The following is an 18,030-nucleotide window of genomic DNA, read 5'->3' on the forward strand; positions in this document are numbered from 1 at the left end:
ATTAACGGATCTACAACTCTCTAAACAACCTAAAATCTGTTTACTGAAATAAAATGATGAGGTACTAAGTACTTTACACTCTACCTGCACATCGATTCTATGAGGAAGGTTATTACTCCGTATTTTTACAGGGAAAAGATTCAGGAAAGTTAAATGTTTTCCTCAAAACCTAGCAGGTGGCAGGATTCAGATTCAAATAAGCATCTGCCAAAATGTCATGGGCTTATTAAACTTGGAACAAGAATGATGGATGCCTCTGTCCGCAGGAGGCAAACGAGGCCCAGGGGGAAGCGGTGGCGGGGGGGCCCTTGCTTCTCTCTGTGGACTGCTCATCGCCCACCCATACAGCCTCCGAGACCTTGGAGCTCCCACGTCATCCCCCCCAGGGGGGGATCCCGCCCCAGGCTTCTCTTCAAAACTGCACTTCCATCTGGAAAACTGAACATATCCGAGTAGCAGGTAAAAATACATACACAGATCTACCTATACAAGATAAAAAAACATACGTACTGTGTACACCGTTCATTTGAAAGAACAAGCTATCTTCAAGAAATTGCTAACTGGCAGAGAGGAGTAGAGCAGCTCACTTGGAGGCCCCGAGACAGCGCTGTAAAGGGCAGCACGGCCTCAGGGAGGCCTGGTTTTCAATTCCAGCCGCACCACCCACCAGCTGTGTTCTGTTACAGGCAGGCCCTCACCTCCCTGAGCTGCGGTACCCACTGGACTAGATGGGAATACTCATGCCTGCCCTGAAAGACCGTGACGAAGGTGAAATGCATCCACCAGATACAACGATCTAAAATTCTCAGCAGCGGCTGCTCCATCACGGACGTGCTAGTGCTCGGCTCCCCGACAAGCCCGCCTGCTGTGACAGGCCCCCCACCCTCCAGCACGACCTTCTCCCCGGGGGCCTCCCCATTCCAAGGCAAAACGTGCTCTCAGTAACCTAGCCAAACATCTCTAAAGCACTGCTTTCCAAATGCATTTTAGAGTTTAAGTGTAATATGTACAGTATTTTAAAAATCAAATAACACGAAGAGGCCTATGATGAAAATCAGCAGCCCCCACACATCCACTAATATTCCTCCCCAGAAAGAATGCTTTTAGCCATTTCTTCTTACCTTTATCCAAACAACTGATTTGGATATACTTCTATACTTCCAGTTACTGAAATGTTTCTCTTACAGATATAAGGCCTCATAAAATTGTATTAAAAAGAGTTTGATATGTTTTTAAAATTCTCTGAAACATTTAAAGGAGAACAGGAGGGAGGACAAGAACCTGAGGTCAGAGGGAAACTTTCTGTATTCAAAAATGCTTTTGAAAATTGTGTGAAATATACCATAACTTTCATATAGTGAATCTATTTTCTTACCAGGAATATTACGCAAACATGACTAGTAAAATCAGAGTCCATTCACCTGTTCCTTGCCTCCTCGGGGAAGAAAAAAGGGAACTGTGGGAAAAGAGTCTGTTGTAAGAGCTCGAGATCTCGGTCTTGACTTAGCTGGTTTACACGACCACAGCATCCGTGAAGCTAAGGGGGCAGAATCAGCCGTGGGAAACGGCAATCTCGTCCAGAACAAGAGCACTCCAGAGTAACTCAGCTGGGGAAAATTAGCAGCTCATATATGGGTATCGTCTACTCGCAGGGCACACCAGACATTAAACAGTTAAAATGTTACTTACGTTAAAGAACGAGAAAAAGAAAAAAATACTAAGCGGTGCCGTGTAAACCAGTTTCCAATTGATTTCTACAATTCCTAATTGCCTTAGGATTCTTTCAACTAAAAAAAAAAACCACTCCTGAATAACTTCAATTTTAAGAGCGAAGGTATAAATTTTAAGCAGATTACTTTCTCAATTTTAAGACAGCACATGCCAGTTTCTACTGTTTTTTTTCCGTATGAAAACACGATGCTTCGAGGGACCAGCAGAGTCAGAACCATACCTGATCAAAGCTGGGGAAAAGCACCAGCAGCGTCTGCCATATCCGGTTCTTCAGCCGGTGCTGCTGGGAGTTCACGTAGTACCGAGTTCTGGACTTGGACACCAATTCATCCTGGGGTGGGGAGAGAAGCAGCACCGAATTACCTACCGAATCTGTGATCCATGAAAACAAAACCAGTGACAACTGCAAATTCAAAAGCTTTAAGCAGAGTACAGGAGCTTACTGCCCTCCCAAAAGCAGAAAGGAGCATAAGAAAGACACATTCTTAAAAGCATTTAGTTTCCTTTCAAAACAATGAATTTTTTGTTTGTCTGCTTTTAAAATTAGACTATTAACTATAAAACTGTATTCGGTACAAAAAGGATTTGGAAATGTCCGTCTCTATCTTTGTGGCCACTTCAGGTGGGAGACACGGGGTCACCGGGGTGAGAGGAGGTGAGAAATGGGACACAGTTTGCGATGCACCAGTACAGGCGCCGTGCACATCGGCAGCGATGGTGTCTGTGGTCAGAGGTGAAGCCCACTAGGGAACCAGTGTGACCAGTGCCTGCCCCAGACACCAGACGACGGCAGTACGGAGCCCTGTCCAGAGCGGAGCTCGCTCTCTCGCCGGCGATGGGTCTGTGCGGTCTAAATTCGGCCAACTGCCACGCTGACTTGTGTTTTTTATTTTTTTTTAAGATTTTACTTATTTATTTGACAGAGAAAGACACAGCGAGAGAGGGAACACAAGCAGGGGGAGTGGGAGAGGGAGAAGCAGGTTTCCCGTGGAGCAGGGAGCCCAATTCGGGGCTCGAGCCCAGGACCCCGGGATCATGACCTGAGCCGAAGGCAGACGCTTAACGACTGAGCCACCCAGGCGCCCCCTGACTTGTGTTCTGTAACTACTAGTGCTTAGCGAAGTTATGATGGCACTAAAGGGTGTATCATATTCAAATGTCCTAATGATGGAAAAAGTAGGTCATCCGCCATCTCCAAAACCACTGTCACCTATTGGCCCTAATGTAGACAGTCATTACTTGGTAAATTCTGCGATCTTTCTTATTCTGTGATCCCATTCTATGCACTTCACTGTGTATAAGATTTTATACCAAGAGCTAAATTAACATAGGTTTTAATGACTCCTCCTCCTCATGATTAAAGTTTCACCACCAGGCTCTCTAGCTACTATTTCTTTGGGGACATTTTCTTCTGACAGAAGTGTTTCCGGCGTCATCTCCAGCTCAGCCTCGATGCAGCTAAGAATGGCAGCCTCACTGGGGCGGCTCACACAAGCATGGGGGAGCATCTGCACCCCAGGATCCCTGCCCTCGGGGCCTCACTGGAGCCACTGTCCTCACCCCACCTTCAGCTCAAAATCCTCTGTCCTTTTACTTGTTCCACTCAATGTACTCTTTTATTCAGAAAAATCTTTCTTTTCTTTACCAGTCTATCAACCGCTCTAGTTTCATGCACCTCTTGACCCAACCTGAGCCCCGAGAATAATCTCTACGGTATCTTCAAGAGCACATTCCATTCTTTTCACTACAACCTCACACCCAGCTGCAAATTCCCTTCTTTGGAACCAACCCAGTGGTCTTAAAGACCCTGATCCTCCCTTCAAGCTGTCAAGACGGCTAAAGAAAAATCACCTGCCCCCACTGACTTCATTGAAAGTACGTGTTCTTGCTTCAGCTGGGCCCTCCCGCCGCCTCACAAGGGGTCTCCAACTCTGTAGTGCTCAGAATCACCCCGAGGGCTCCTTAAAACAGACTGCTGGCCCCACCCTGAGTTTCTGATTCAGGAGAATGCGGAGCCCAGGAATCTGCATTTCCAACACATTCCCGGGTGACGTTGAAGCCGCAGGTCCAGAGAACGGAAGGGCAAGATTCCACTCATAAACGGAATCTAAACAAATGAACGGACAAAGCGGGATGAGAACCATCAGTACAGAGGGGAGGGGGCGGGAGGATGGGCGACACGGGCAAAGGGGAGGGAGGTGCGGGCGGCCAGCTAGGGAAGGAGCGCGTCACAGGGCTAAAAAGCAGAGCGTAAGGAACACAGGCTGTGACACCGGGACAGTGAGGTGAGGGGGCAGCCGGCAGCTGTGCTGCGCACAGCATCCCGTGTAGAGCTGTCCAGTCACTGCGCTCTACACCCCAGACCGACGGGGCGTGTGTGTCAACTACGCTCACACTGCGAGAGAACGAGCGTCGGCGCCAGTCATTTGCTCTCCTCGGGTCTCTTGCCATTCCCATTTCCACAAGGAGAATCTGAAATCTTCACTAGTCCCCTCAGGGCTTTAACCCCGTCCAGTCTCTCACTCTGGCTGCCCCTTCATTCTACTGCCCACTGGCCAGACCCCAGTGTGCTTCTGGAAACTCAGAAAATGCCCCCCAGCTTCTGCCGCCAGCGCCCAACCTGCCCTCAGCCACAGCGGACGACACCGCCCACGGCCACCGAGACACCGCCCGTGGTGGGAAAGACAGGCCTGAGGTTAGACTTTATCATCACGGACAAATTCATTGAGGTTCCTCTGCCAAATTTTCTACGGATAAGATTCCTCAGCGAGCGAAGGTAAGGTCAGGAGCAACACCAGACCAACACCATCCAATCCTGGTTCTATCCTCACTTCTCAGACCTCTTTCTCCGGTTCCCTTTCCTACCAATATACTTCAAGTGTTGGTGTTTCCTAAATCCCCATTCTCGGCCTCCCTCTAGAGTCCTGTCCATACTCAGCACTGGGCACGGTGGCTTCCATTTCTTTTCTAAATATCATATTCCTAGTTGCCCGTTACTGGGCAATTTCACACGGATGCCCAACAGCAACTCAAATGTAATACATCCAACGCCAAGTTATGTTCTCAGATCTTCTCTTTCACCTGACCGAAACTGGGGTAATTCAAACACTAATAATTATGACAGTGGACGGAAACACATCAATATGTTTAAGCTAAAAACAAAAAATCTCACTGATCACCTTCAGAAGAAACTAGAAGACACTAGGAAGCCAATTCATTATTTTGAAAACTGATAGATAACAGGAAAAGATCTAGCACTGATCCTGCCTTTCCTACAGGAAACATACCTCGGAGTTCCCTAAATACTCCGTATCTGGATACAGATGGATTTCAGCTAATAAACGAAAAAGGAGTAAAAGGATTACAATATCGCCGTTCTGCTGCTGCTCTTAAAGAATTAACAGAATGAGGCAATTCACCAGTGACTAACACCCCAAAAGGAGAGACAGTCAGATAGTCTACACTTCCTGACAGATGGACACTCTTGCCCCACCTCCACCCCCCCCCAAAAGGACGATCAAGCCTACACGTGATCCAGGCTCTAGATCTCAACACCATCTTGTATAAAGTCAGGGATCAGAGAAACACCATAAAAGGCACCACAGAAACTCAAATGGCAAAATCCAGACTGTGGAAGTCCCTAAGAGGAAAACAATCTGCTTTCTCCAAAAAATACATTTCAAGTTTAAAATGAATGAGGAGAGTCTGTAGATTAAGAGACATCTCAACCAACCAACAGCAGGGTATGGACCTTATCTGGGTCATTGTTTCAAACAAAGAAACTGAAGAAAAAAAAAAAAGTAAAATAATCAGGTAAATTTAAACACTGACTGGATATTTGATAATATGAAGGAATTAAGAATTCAGGTATGAAAAGAGTACTGTAGTTACGGCTAAAAAAAGAATTCTTATCTTTTTGAGATACATGTTGAAACATTTATAGATGAAACTGATGTTGGGATTGGCTTCAAAATAATGTGGGCTGGGGGGCAAGTCAGAGGTATACCCCTCAAGACTGCCCATCACTGGCTGCTGCTGAGGCCAGGCCAGGAATGGATCCCTTCTAAAGCTACTTTTATAAAATATTTGCAAGTTTCCAGGACAAAGCAAACAAAAAACTACCTGCATGTGCCTCAGTAAAACCTAAAGAAAGGAGAGTGGGGAAAGGCCTGCAAAGGCCAGGAGCTGAGTAGTGCTCGCCCGCCGGGTGGCCAGGCCTCCATGCACCTGGAGGTCCTTGAAGATCGCCCCAGCCGGCCACCACCTCCACCTCCTCCTGGTTCACGCTCTCCGTCCATGGACTCAAAACCGAACCTTGCAGGTGACACCTCAGGCACACAGGGTCGAAGCAGACACAGCCGCGCGTAATCCCCACCCCCTGTGGCTTCTGCACTCCGGTGGGAAAGACTGACTTTAAGCATTACCCTGTATTAATTCTAACTGAGATCACTGCTGCAACTTCAACCTTCCCCTCGGTTTTCAAGGCCAACCATGTTTCTGTCTCTTCCCTCTAGAAACGACCCTACTTCCGGGCTCAGAACACAAGTGTGCCAGGTGTTCCCTCCCTCACACCGACTCACTGCCACCCGCCTGGCTCCTCTCTCCAGCTCACAGGAAGAGGTCAAAGAGGTCACTCCTGACTCCAGTGAGCTGGCCCACTCTGCTCTGGATGAGATCCTTTTCCACTTTCTCTAGGATTATTCTTTCATTTTTCTTTATTTTCAATTTACCCTTTTATTAGTTGCTCTGCTCAATTTTCTTCATCTTCAAAAAAACAACTGCTTGGCCTGAGCCAGTGTCTAATACATAACTTTTCTGTCTTTGCTTTTCCATTTCCTCAATAAAGCCAATCCTTCTATTGGACATAAGAGCCAATCTAGACTACTCAAATATTTAAAAAAAAAAATATATGATTCACGTACCATAAAAATCACCATTTTGAAGTGTCCCATTCAGTGGGTTTCGGTATATTCACAGAGCTGTGCAAGCATCACCACTCTCTATTCCAGAACATTCTTACACTCTGGGAAGAAATCCTGTGCAATCGCTTCCCGATCTCTCCTCACCCTGACCCGGCAGCTACTGATCTATTCTGTCTCTACAGATCTGCCTACCCTGGACACTTCCTGTAAGTCACACGCTGGGTGGCCCTTTATGAAGGGCTTCTTCTCACTTAGCATACTGACTTCAAGGTCCCCCAATGCTGGTTATTTTCAGTCTGTTTGTTGTAACAGCCATCCTAGTGGATGTGAAGCGGCTCCTCGAGCATTTCGCCTGACCATTGCCACCCTCTCCTTAACCAGCATTTCTCCCCTCTATCGGATCATTTCCTTCAACATACAAACAAGCCCCCTGCAGACCCCATCCCAGCCACTCCTTCTCATCAGAGCAAAGTCAAGAGGGCCTATATTCACAGTCTCCACTGGCTCCCCAACCATATGTCTCTCAGCCATTCCACTGAGGTTCTCATTCTCACCCTCCCAGGAGAAGGTCTTTGTAGAGGTGACTAACGACCGCCTTCTTGCCGAATCTGACGGCCAGGGGGCAGCTTCATGTCCCTCCACGCCTCCAGTCAGCACCTCCCTCATTTGCCTGGGGACACCAGCCTTTCCGGGCAGCCTCCAACCTCATTCATGGTGCACCCAGAGTTCCGCCCAATGGCACCAGTCACAGTGGCCCTCCCTGGCCCTATCCCTCCTTATCCTGCTTTACTTTGCTTCCCCACACTCTCACATTTTTATCATGCATCAATATTCACTATCATACATCTCTGTGTTCTAGCTGATGGAACACCTGCTACTCTACTCATCCTTTAGGGGAATCAGTAAACACTATTTCCTCTGAGATGTCTTCCCTGACTCCGGTGGTGCAAAGGGGGCATTTTTACGTAGAAAACAAAACAAAACTTCCCAGATTGCATATAACTGGAGCTGACCCGCTACCTTCAGAAAATAAATGTATGATGAACACTGTTATTTCAATACGAGTGGCTTAAGTGGGGGCTACGGTCATCGGCTACATCCCAGCGTAGCCCAGAGGTGACAAAGCAGACCAGGACCCACTCTATCCCAGTTTGAAACTCAGAAGAGAGCACTGTATTTGACTTTACCCCTTCCTATCTTCTCCGCAGATTTATAAATGATTTTGCATCAAAAAATACCAACTCTTTACACTATGCCACTTCCTAAATCTTTTACCTTTCAGTTCCATTTCTTAGGCAAAATAACGTATGGATATATCACTCTAAACACAACTGCTTTTGACTGGCACTAGGAAATACACCGAGCAAAGTTTAGACAGTACAGGAAAAACATTCTTCTCTAAAACCAAACAAGTTGGACAATCACTAACGAAAAGTTAACTAAAACTAGGGAACATAAACCTCACGTTTCTTCCTGATAAAAAATGCTTAGGGCGCTTGGGCGCTCAGGCGGTTAAGCATCTGCCTTCAGCTCAGGCCATGATCCCAGGGTCCTGGGATTGAGTCCCGCATCAGGCTCCCTGCTCAGTGGGGAACCTGCGTTTCCCTCTGTCTCTGCCTCTCCCCCTGCTTGTGCTCTCTGACAAATAAATAAATCTTAAAAAAAAAATGTTTAGAATACATACTATGTCAACATACAGAGCAAATGTTGGATTTTGACGTGTTAGTTGCATAGAAACAAAGTAAAATAAGGCATATTTACTTTATCTAATAGCTTGATTGCAAGATCTTCCATAAACAACTTATGAGACACATTTGAGCCATGTAATAAACACAGGAATTTGACAGCGCAAATTCTCACATAGTGGTCTTCTCTTTTAGTACTAAAAAAAATGTAAAATGACAAACTATGTTAATACATTTTCAAAACAGAAAAATATGTCAAGCATTCGTTTCAAAATATCGAAACCTTCCAAGGATTTCCAAACTTAAGCAGCTTCATACTTAATGACAATGCTTTTTCAATTCAGGATAACAGAAGATAACAAATGAATATCTCAAAAGGAGAACCTGAACAGAGTCTGAGCAAATTCCTCCAGACTTCTGGCAGAACAGTGCACACACTACCCATGTGTGTGGCCAACGAGCTCTTCTCTGTAGACGAAAAAGATCATAGCTCATGAAACAATTCCTTACAGAAGACCATGGACACCTGACACCTGATGTCTTTACTCTGCGCGGACACGGATGTTCTCCAGGTGCAGGGCAAACTCGGGAGCACCACGGGCTCTGAGTATCCCAGTATGTTCTGTGTCCAAATGTGGGAAGATCAATTCAGTCAAACTGTTAACAAGTATTTCCAAAGTTCATGATAGCTGCTAAGACGTGAAAAAACGTCTAACAAAACATCTGTCTAGTAGAAATCAAAGTATTTTGGAACCAACAACTAAAAAATTTCACTTTTAGTGCTAAACTAAACCTGCCAAGAAAACAAAAAATCAATTAAAGCAATTAACTAATGAAAAATGTATATAGTTAATGAGTGCAAAATGATTTAAAACACAGCAATGACTCTAACACTCTGTGATACCTATACACAATTATCATTTGTGTATTTTTTTATGAACATCTAAACACAAAAATTTTTAAAAATTATGTGGAAAAATAAAATGAAAAATACCTAGCTGACAAGCTCCAAAAAAATTAATTTAGAGGTTAGATAAGAACAGTGTTATCCTAGAAATGAAAACTTTAACATAAGATACTGAAACAGCCTTTAAAAGCATGTTAGGAGTAATTTTATTTTTGTGTGTGGTATATTGACTTGTTAAATGGTGAACTGTGACTCCCCCACCAAAAAAGAGTAACGTGTGTGTGCTGAAGATCAGCCCCTACCTAAAAGAAAGAGAGGAATGGGGTTTTATGTTCCCCATAGTCATTTTCTTTTTTTTAAGATTTTATTTATTTATTTGAGAGACAGAGCATGAGAGGGAGCAGCAGAGGGAGGGGGAGAAGCAGGCTCTCAGCCGAGCAGGGAGCCCGACCTGGGGCTCGATCTCAGGACCCCGGGATCATGACCTGAGCAGAAGGCAGACGCTTAACCGACTGAACCACCCAGGCGCCCCTGTCATTTTTTTATTTATACTGGACTTGACACCAAAATTTTTTCCCCCAGAAAATTTTCATTTATTCCCATCAAGAATGTAGTAACACTGTAGAAAAACATCTCCCGATGTCATGTTACACTTTCTTCTCACTTTTTCTTCATCTTTAAAGAATTGTTTAAGGTTATCAAATTTTAGGGCGCCTGGGTGGCTCAGTTGGTTAAGCGACTGCCTTCAGCTCAGGTCATGATCCTGGAGTCCTGGGATCGAGTCCCACATCGGGCTCCCTGCTCGGCGGGGAGTCTGCTTCTCCCTCTGACCCTCTTCCCTCTCGTGCTATCTCTTATTCTCTCTCAAATAAATAAATAAAATCTTTAAAAAAAAAAAAGGTTATCAAATTTTAGCAGAGTTTTAGATCTGAAATATTAGCAAGGGAACAGGATTTCTAACATGCCTTGAAGGCTCTTTCAATATCTTATAGAGATCACTAGTAAACATTTATTAAATTTAACAAATATAGGATGTCTCTCATCTGATGTTAAATTTTGAATATTCCATTTATATCAAGGTGTGGAAAATCCACCATACTTACTTTTCAATAAGTGTGTTTGCTGCACAATCATGTCCGAGATTTTCTATGTAGGTCTGCACATCCTGAATAAGTCTTCCCATAAAAAATATTTGACAAAGAACAGGTTTTAGATGGGAAAAAATTAAAACCCCAAATTTAAAGTTAATTAATGTTTTATATTCTTCTAATTGAAAGCCTCAAAATAAAGACCTAATTCTACACAGGTAGGTACTTAATATGAATCATGACAGGTTGAAACAATGGCTTTTACCTTTGGTCACGCCTAAACACAGTTCCAAATATACAAGCCTCAAGGACAAGTTCGCTATAATTTTTAGCACTTGATAAAGATACTTGGGACACATTTGAAGCAGAAACTATCCAAGATTTGCAGCAATAACTTATGAGTGTATTGAAGACTCCAGTTTTTACAGCAGACATTTCAATTATCTTGTACATAATCTGGAATGAAACACAATGGTCATTTTATTCTTTGGCCTGTTCAGGTAAGGGAAAAAAAAAAAGTGTTGCTGAAAACTTACTTGAATGGCTTCAAATGACAGTGTCGACATAACCACAGAGTATAAAAAATTAAAAATTCTTTATTGTTAAAACTTTGTGAGATGATCAATAATCACAGAATGCTAATTTTTCATTTCTCAATAATAGAACTAAATGAAATTTTTACCAATAGTGATATCCCCCCGGGACTTTCCAAGAGAAATGACTGCCCAAGTAATAGAAGGAAGGAAGGAAAAACATGCCCCTCTTGACATTTTCCATCCTCTCTGCATTTCGCCAGTGCCCCCTTCCGCCCCCACGTTCCCCGAGGCAGCAAAGACCCCAGTCTCCAAGTGTGTCCTGTGTGCAGTACAGCCGCATAATAAAAGGACTTTATCTTCCATTCCCCCTTTGGATAACGAGGTATACATGAATTCCTAAGCATGATGGCATCCACCACGTCATGTTCCCTACTATCAGTGGTTGTAAATGCAAATGCTACCAAGAACCAGAAGGACCTTTTGCTAAGGTTATATTCAGAGAAATATTTCTCTGTACAAGAAAAGCAACAGCACAAATGTGTGACAAATGGCACCTGCCGTCTGCCTTCAGTATTCAGGAGTCAAGGGCTCGCTGTGGAGTGCAGAAGTAGAAGGGGCATGCCCTCTCTGGATGGGCAGCTCCTAGGAACGGCCGGTGGGCCAGGCCATCCCATTTTCCAACATTCTAAGAGAAGGGAAAATACAGATTTTCTTGCAAATTTCCCAAGTCTTAAAGGTTGGCAACTCATTTAAAAATGTTTAAGCATTATATGCATCAAATAAAGTAAATCTGTGTGGCACGTGTGGCTCACAGGCTACTCTTCCATCTCACAGAGTTTGTTCTTACTCATGACACTGAAGAAGGTTCAAAATATCTGTGGACTGAATGAGTGAATACACAACAACAAATCTAGTATGTAATTACAAATAGAACTCTCTTCTTCCTTGTGTGCTACAGGTCACACAAATTAAAAAGAAAACAAAAAGTGACCTCCTTTGAATCTAAAGTAGTCAAATTCATAGAAATAGCAAGTAGAAAGTGATTACCAGGGGCTGGGGGAGGGAGAAGAGAGTTGTTTAAGGGGTACAGAGTTTCAGTTCAAGTTAAGAAAGTTCTGGAGACCTGTTACAACAATGTGAACATACTTAACTCTACTGAACCGTACACTTAAAGATGATTAAGATGGCAAATTTACATTTTACCCCATTGTAAAAAAAAAAAAAGTTACCTCTTTTATTTTGAAATATGCCTGGCCCTTGATTTTCGCAGCAATGCTAAGAACTTTGGTATCAAAAACAAACTGAACAAAAGCTTTTAAATTAGACCAGAATATCAGCTGAGTGTTGCTTAACGCAGATATAATTTTCCAAGCCATGTCAAAAGACTCTACACAGAGTGATTCAGAGGAGGTCAAAAGCTGGAAGGAGAGAAGAAAGAAAGAAATATATAAGAATGACTTCATTTCAGAAACTGATCTCTGGTCCCACAGTTATTCTTCAATCCCTGTCTCACTGTATCTTACCTTGGGAACCAGAACTTTCATGCAGTGGAACACAGGCAGAACTTGGTCCGAAGGCAGGACTGTGAGGGCTCCTAGCGCGGACTGCAGAGTCCTCACCGGCATCTGAATAGCAGGCAGGATGGGCTCCAGAACGTCACCATCCGACACTGGGATAAGGGTGTGATATTTTCTCAACAAGAAAGAGAGGCAGACCCACTGATCATGAATATATTGTGCGACTATTTTCCCCCATCCTTGGGAAGCTGATGATTCTTCAAAAAAACTGAAACAAAACATACAGTCACCATCCCTTGCTCCTTCAAGTCTGGCTCAGTTCCTTGTGCATGGAGTAATGATACTTACAAGAAATCATAGTCACTGTTAAAGATCCCGGCCCACAAAAAGCAAGGAAACCACACAGACACCTCAACGTTCTAACTACTCTGAATGTAGGTACTTTTCTTCCCTGTAAGTGATTCACTGAGAACTACATGCAGTAAAGTCAGTGGCTTTCCAGTAACAGAGATGCCATAGCTTCAAATTCCCATACCCTATAAATACAGCTGGGCAATCACTCATCATTTCAATGACGAAAACAAAAATGAAATTTTAAACATTAGCAACCAGATGCCTTTCACACATGTGCTACCCTCCAGGGTGGACACACCTGCTCTGCTCCTCCACGTGGGGCTTCGGCAGTGTGTGGTTGAGCGGGAGAGAGGAGAGGAACCTTTCCATGGGTCCGGCATCCAGGGAGTCGAGCTGTAGTTCTGGCTTCTGGTCAACAGCCTCACACACCATGGCCAAGGCAGCCATACTAATGACCCTGTGAATCTGCCTGGCAAGTGTCGGCTCCTGAGGGGGAAACAGAACAATCTCTTAGTTCATGAGAGCCAATCTTGACCATCGGGACCTGAGGCCCAGCCGAAGGATGCCTCCCGCCCACCTTCCCCTCTCCCTGCCTGTTACTGAACATCAGAGGTGACAAAAGGAAACCCAATACTACAGTCCTTCAGTGTCACCAACCTCTGTGCAATTAGCGGTGACCAAATTTAAAGTGGCAATAAAAATTCGGCAGTTCCGACTAAGACAACAATTTGATCTCTTCGGTTTGGCAGGGGGATTCCTGGACGTGATCCATGACCGAGCAGCTACATACTGAACATCCAAGTGTACGTGAAGCCCTACTTCTCAGTCTTTTTCCTACTCATGTACACATTTGGATACACTTCTGTGGATGAGTCTTAACTTTAACTGTTTGGCTGAATTATGTTAAAACAACAACAACAACAACAACAACAAAACCAAGGCTCCAGGCATCCATGTAATAACTCCTTCACCAGCTGTACACTGTTTCTGGAGAGGTGACACAGCCCCACAGCTCAGAGCTCCTCACGAACCTCAGGGACGAGACTGAACCCCGGCTCTGCACTTACTACAGTTTGGCTGCAGTGGACACACTGCAGCTTAGTTTCCTCACCTGTGAAATGGGGACAATAAGAGAATCTACTTCAGAGGGTTACTGTGAAAATCACATAAATGGGTGATGTCATGGAAAGCACTTGAAACTCTACACACAGGAACAAAAAGAAAGGAAAACAAGACAGCCTGGCTTCATACTTGGAGAGAAAATCAACTGTGTCGAACCAAGAAGCCAGGAGTGCCGGCAGGAACCCACACTTTGAAAACAGCTGCATGGAGGGACCACGGGCAGTGCCACCACATACAGCCAGCCAGACACATCTCTACCCGAAATGAACTTTCTACTCCTCACTCCATACCTTTCCTCACCAACCCCCCTAAAATAAAGCAAGTATCTCTATGTATAAATTTTACATGGTAACACTGTCAACACAAGAAATAAAACGTAAGGGTGCCTGGGTGGCTCAGTTGGTTGAGTGTCTGCCTTCCGCTCAGGTCATGATCCCAGGGTTCTGGGATCGAGCCCCGCATCAGGCTCCCTGCTCAGCGTGGAACCTGCTTCTCCCTCTCCCTTTGCTGCTCCCCCTGCTTGTACTCTCTCTCTCAAATAATTAAAAAATCTTTAAAAAAAAAAAAAAAGAAAGAAAATTTAGTATTACTTTTAGCCAATATGGTCCCTGTTAAGCTTAATGTAATTCAGTGAATTACTAAAACTAGCAAGCCATCTTTAAGAATTACTGTGATATGGTTCATGATTTTGGTCTACATTCAAAACTCACAAAGTCCTTTTATAGCACTAACACACTAATACGTACTAGACAGGATGCTGAAGTAGTAACTAGGCCTCCTTATCATTTTTTGGGACAGTTCTTGAAAACTACTTTAAAAATCAGATTATTGGGGCGCCTGGGTTGCTCAGTCGGTTGAGCAGGTGATGCTTGGTTTCGGCTCAGGTCATGATCTCAGGGTCTTGGGGTCAAGCCCACATTGGGCTCCGTGCTCAGCGTGGAGTCTGCTTAAGATTCTCTCGCCTTCTCCCTCTGCCCCTCCCCGCTCCTAAAAAATTAGATTATTAAAGCAATCAAGTACCTTCTCTGTTTTAATTAGCAGCCTGGACTACTCTATGATTTAGCTCAATTTTATTAAACACTTATAATGTGTTAAGTGAAAATAGCTAACATTCAGTGAGGACTTTCTATGCGCTGGGCACTGTTCTGAAGTTTTAACACGTGTGAGCTTGCTTTAATTCCCATTGTCAACTCTATACCCCTCATTTTGCAGGTGTGGTAAATGAGGCACAGGGAGGTTAAGTAATTTCCTCAAGGTCACATAGCTAGCAAGATTAAAGCCAGGATCCACATCTAGGAAGTCTAATTCCAAAGCCTGTGCTCATAACCACTATACCTTTCTATGCCATGTTTAAGAAAAGCTTCCAGGTACTAAAAAGGATCCAAAGGAGAAGACACATACACATAAGTTATTGCAAAAACAAGACAGACAGAGATAAACACTACAATGGTGGCATGAAGAAAAAAAGATAAATGAAGGAAGCAAGGAGACACTGATCCAAGTTGGGCCCTAAGGGACGGACCGGATTTTTGACAAGTGCATACTGGAAGGGAGGGAGCTGCTGGTGACAGGAACAGACAGAAGGAAAGCCCAGATGAGGAGGAACGTGGTATGTGCTTGTGATCCGTGAAGCTCTATGAGGAGGCCCCTGTGCATGACTGCAGCATGAGAGCACTGGGGGGGGGGGGAGGGGGGGGGAGGAGGCAGCAAAAGACCAGGGTAGACAACAAGGTAGACAGCCAAGGATACGGGCTGCTGGATGTATTAATACACACCATGTGTTATATATCACATATATGTCAAGTATCATATATATATTTAGACATGTTAAAGTGTCCCTTACTGGTACCTGGGCAAAGACTCAGTTCAGTGCAAATCCACTATCTGTACCTAAACAGTTCTAAGACTTAAGTCACCACACCTTTGTTATATACCTACAGGAGTCCCAATCTTCATCAAATATTATGAACAAAGGATACTATTTTAAATTTCAGCAGATGCTTTTCATATCAGAATGTTAATAATCAAATCTATATTCTACGTATGCTTATTCAACATAACTACACACCTTGAATGAAGGATTACCTGTCCACTGTCGATCTCTTGAAGATGCCGAATGGATGCATTTTTCAGAAGAGAAATAACTCTCCAAATGGGGTTGCCTCTTTTCCACCCAACCTTCAAATGGATATTTATAAGCTCAGTTAACACCATCAGGTATAAATGGCAACGATCCAGATCCGAAACCTAAAGACAAACAATAACAATTAACACGCAGGGTCCATGATTTTTACCAAACTATGAGAGTTCAGACAGGAAATAAATGACCTTATTTAAACGTACTAAGACAAGAATTGAGAGAGAAAGTCATTTCCTCCAAGAAGCCCTCCATGATATCCCCATGCAGAGCTAAGGACTCCCTTCTCCGAGCTTACACAGCGACTCTGCATTCAGCGTAACTGCAGCACACGCCACGATTCACTCATCTGGCTCACGAATGTTCTACCAACTCTTGCATCCCAGGGCCAACAGATCATAAATAACAATTAGAGCGGTGACAACTGCCTTTGTTTTAGGCAGGTTATGATCCTCCATTCTTACTAGGAAGGTTACGGTCCCATTTTGCTAAGACAATGAATAAGTTCTGGAGAGGTCAAACAGCTCAGCCAGCATCTCAGAGCTGGTAAGTGGGAGAGAAAGAATTAAACGCAGGTCTTTGTGACGCTGAGTCACAGGGTTCAGTCCAGTGCTACCACCCGCCAGCTCTGTGACCCAACCTCTGTCGGCCTCAGATTCCTTATCCACAAAATGGGGAGGCTATCATCTACCCACCCCGGGGATGGATGCTAATTCTTTTCAAAGAATTGAGAAAGTATGGTAAGTGGACTAGCCTTATCATCAGTATACCAATTACCATATCCTTGGCAGACTTTTGGGACACCAGGAAGCACATGATTCCTGTATTTAATTGGTGCTCACGGAGCAAGCACGACATGTCAGGCACGCAGCCAAGTGCCAGGACACGGCATAGATGGAGAGAAACAACCACAGGGCCTAGTGGAGACTGAACACCAGCTGTGTGAGTGAGGGATCAAGTGCCAGAGAGGATTCCTGAATGTGGGGCTCAGGAAGCTGGCTGGATGGGGCGACATTCCTGAGCAGGGAATGGCGAGGGGTGCAGTTCTGAATGGCTTAAGTGTGAGAAATGCAACTCAAGTTGTCCAAGAGCACCTGGCTGACGGAGCGGTGAGCTCGGGAGAGCCGCCGGCGGTGGAGACGGAGACATAGGGTCCCTGGCACAGCTGAAGCTGGGGGTGCAGCCCAGACTGCCTCACAGGAGGAACGGGAGAGAAGAAGGGCCCGGGCCATGCTTTCTAAAGCTCCCATGCTCGAGGTTCTCTAGTGGAGCACGCACGATTGAAGGGAAGGTGGGGGTGATGGTGGAGAGGTGGGGCCACCCCCGGGACGGCTGGTGTTTCGAGGGCAAAGTGGCTGATGTGTCCAGTGGGGCTGAGGAGTCACAAAAACCATGGATTGAGGGGCACCTGGGTGGCTCAGTCGGTTAAGCGTCTGCCTTTGGCTCAGGTCATGATCCCAGCATCCTGGGATCGAGCCCCACTTTGGGTTCCCTGCTCAGCGGGAAGCCTGCTTCTCCCTCTCACACTCCCCCTGCTCATGCTCGCTCGCTCTCAAAAAAAAAAAAAACAAAAGAAAACCATGGTTTGAAAAGTATCCATCAGGTTTATTTATGACAAAGGAGTCACTGACAGCTTGAGAGAGAGCCACTTCTGGGCTTCAACAGAGGCAGAAACCAGGTGAGAATGGAGCTGTGGGGTGTGTTTATAGATTCAGCTTATGGAGAGAAGGAAATTAGGAGCTGAAGGGACCAGGGAATAGAAGAGTGGGTTCCTTGAGATGAGGGACTGTCAAAGCTGTTTCGGGGCTCATGAAAGAATCCAGGAGACACGGAGAGGCTGAGCATATGAGAAAGAAGGGGTGGGGGACCGTCAATAGTCAGGTCCTGGAGCAGATGCAAGAGGACACAGGCCAGACTCCCAAGGAGGCCGGAGACAGGTTCAGAGTCTGGGGGCTGCGCTCCCTGGGGGGCCGAGGGCAGACACCCCTGCGAGCAGCCCGTAGCAAGCACCAGGGCCCGTCCTCGCTCCCC

At 45.0% G+C, this 18,030-nt stretch overlaps 1 protein-coding gene across 3 annotated transcripts in view; it reads right to left on the minus strand.

The window, feature by feature from the left end:
- The window catches only part of TARBP1 (tRNA guanosine 2 -O-methyltransferase TARBP1), an 83,597-nt gene that overhangs the window by 24,772 nt on the left and 40,795 nt on the right, over nt 1-18,030 (minus strand). For all 3 annotated transcript variants that reach the window (XR_003609499.2, XM_028104489.2, XM_028104490.2), the window contains exons 14-21: nt 15,948-16,109; nt 13,039-13,226; nt 12,393-12,654; nt 12,099-12,287; nt 10,599-10,789; nt 10,349-10,420; nt 8,415-8,535; nt 1,952-2,062 (exon numbers count right to left, since the gene is read on the minus strand). Coding sequence is in view for 2 of the 3 variants with exons in the window: in XM_028104489.2 (XP_027960290.2) it covers nt 1,952-2,062; nt 8,415-8,535; nt 10,349-10,420; nt 10,599-10,789; nt 12,099-12,287; nt 12,393-12,654; nt 13,039-13,226; nt 15,948-16,109 (1,296 nt within the window). In the remaining variant the exon portion in view is untranslated. The remainder of the gene's footprint in view (nt 1-1,951; nt 2,063-8,414; nt 8,536-10,348; nt 10,421-10,598; nt 10,790-12,098; nt 12,288-12,392; nt 12,655-13,038; nt 13,227-15,947; nt 16,110-18,030) is intronic.

Source organism: Eumetopias jubatus, unplaced genomic scaffold, assembly GCF_037043125.1.
Source record: "Eumetopias jubatus isolate StellerSeaLion01/CBP00866 unplaced genomic scaffold, mEumJub1_p1.0 scaffold_17, whole genome shotgun sequence".
Lineage (NCBI taxonomy): Eukaryota > Metazoa > Chordata > Mammalia > Carnivora > Otariidae > Eumetopias > Eumetopias jubatus.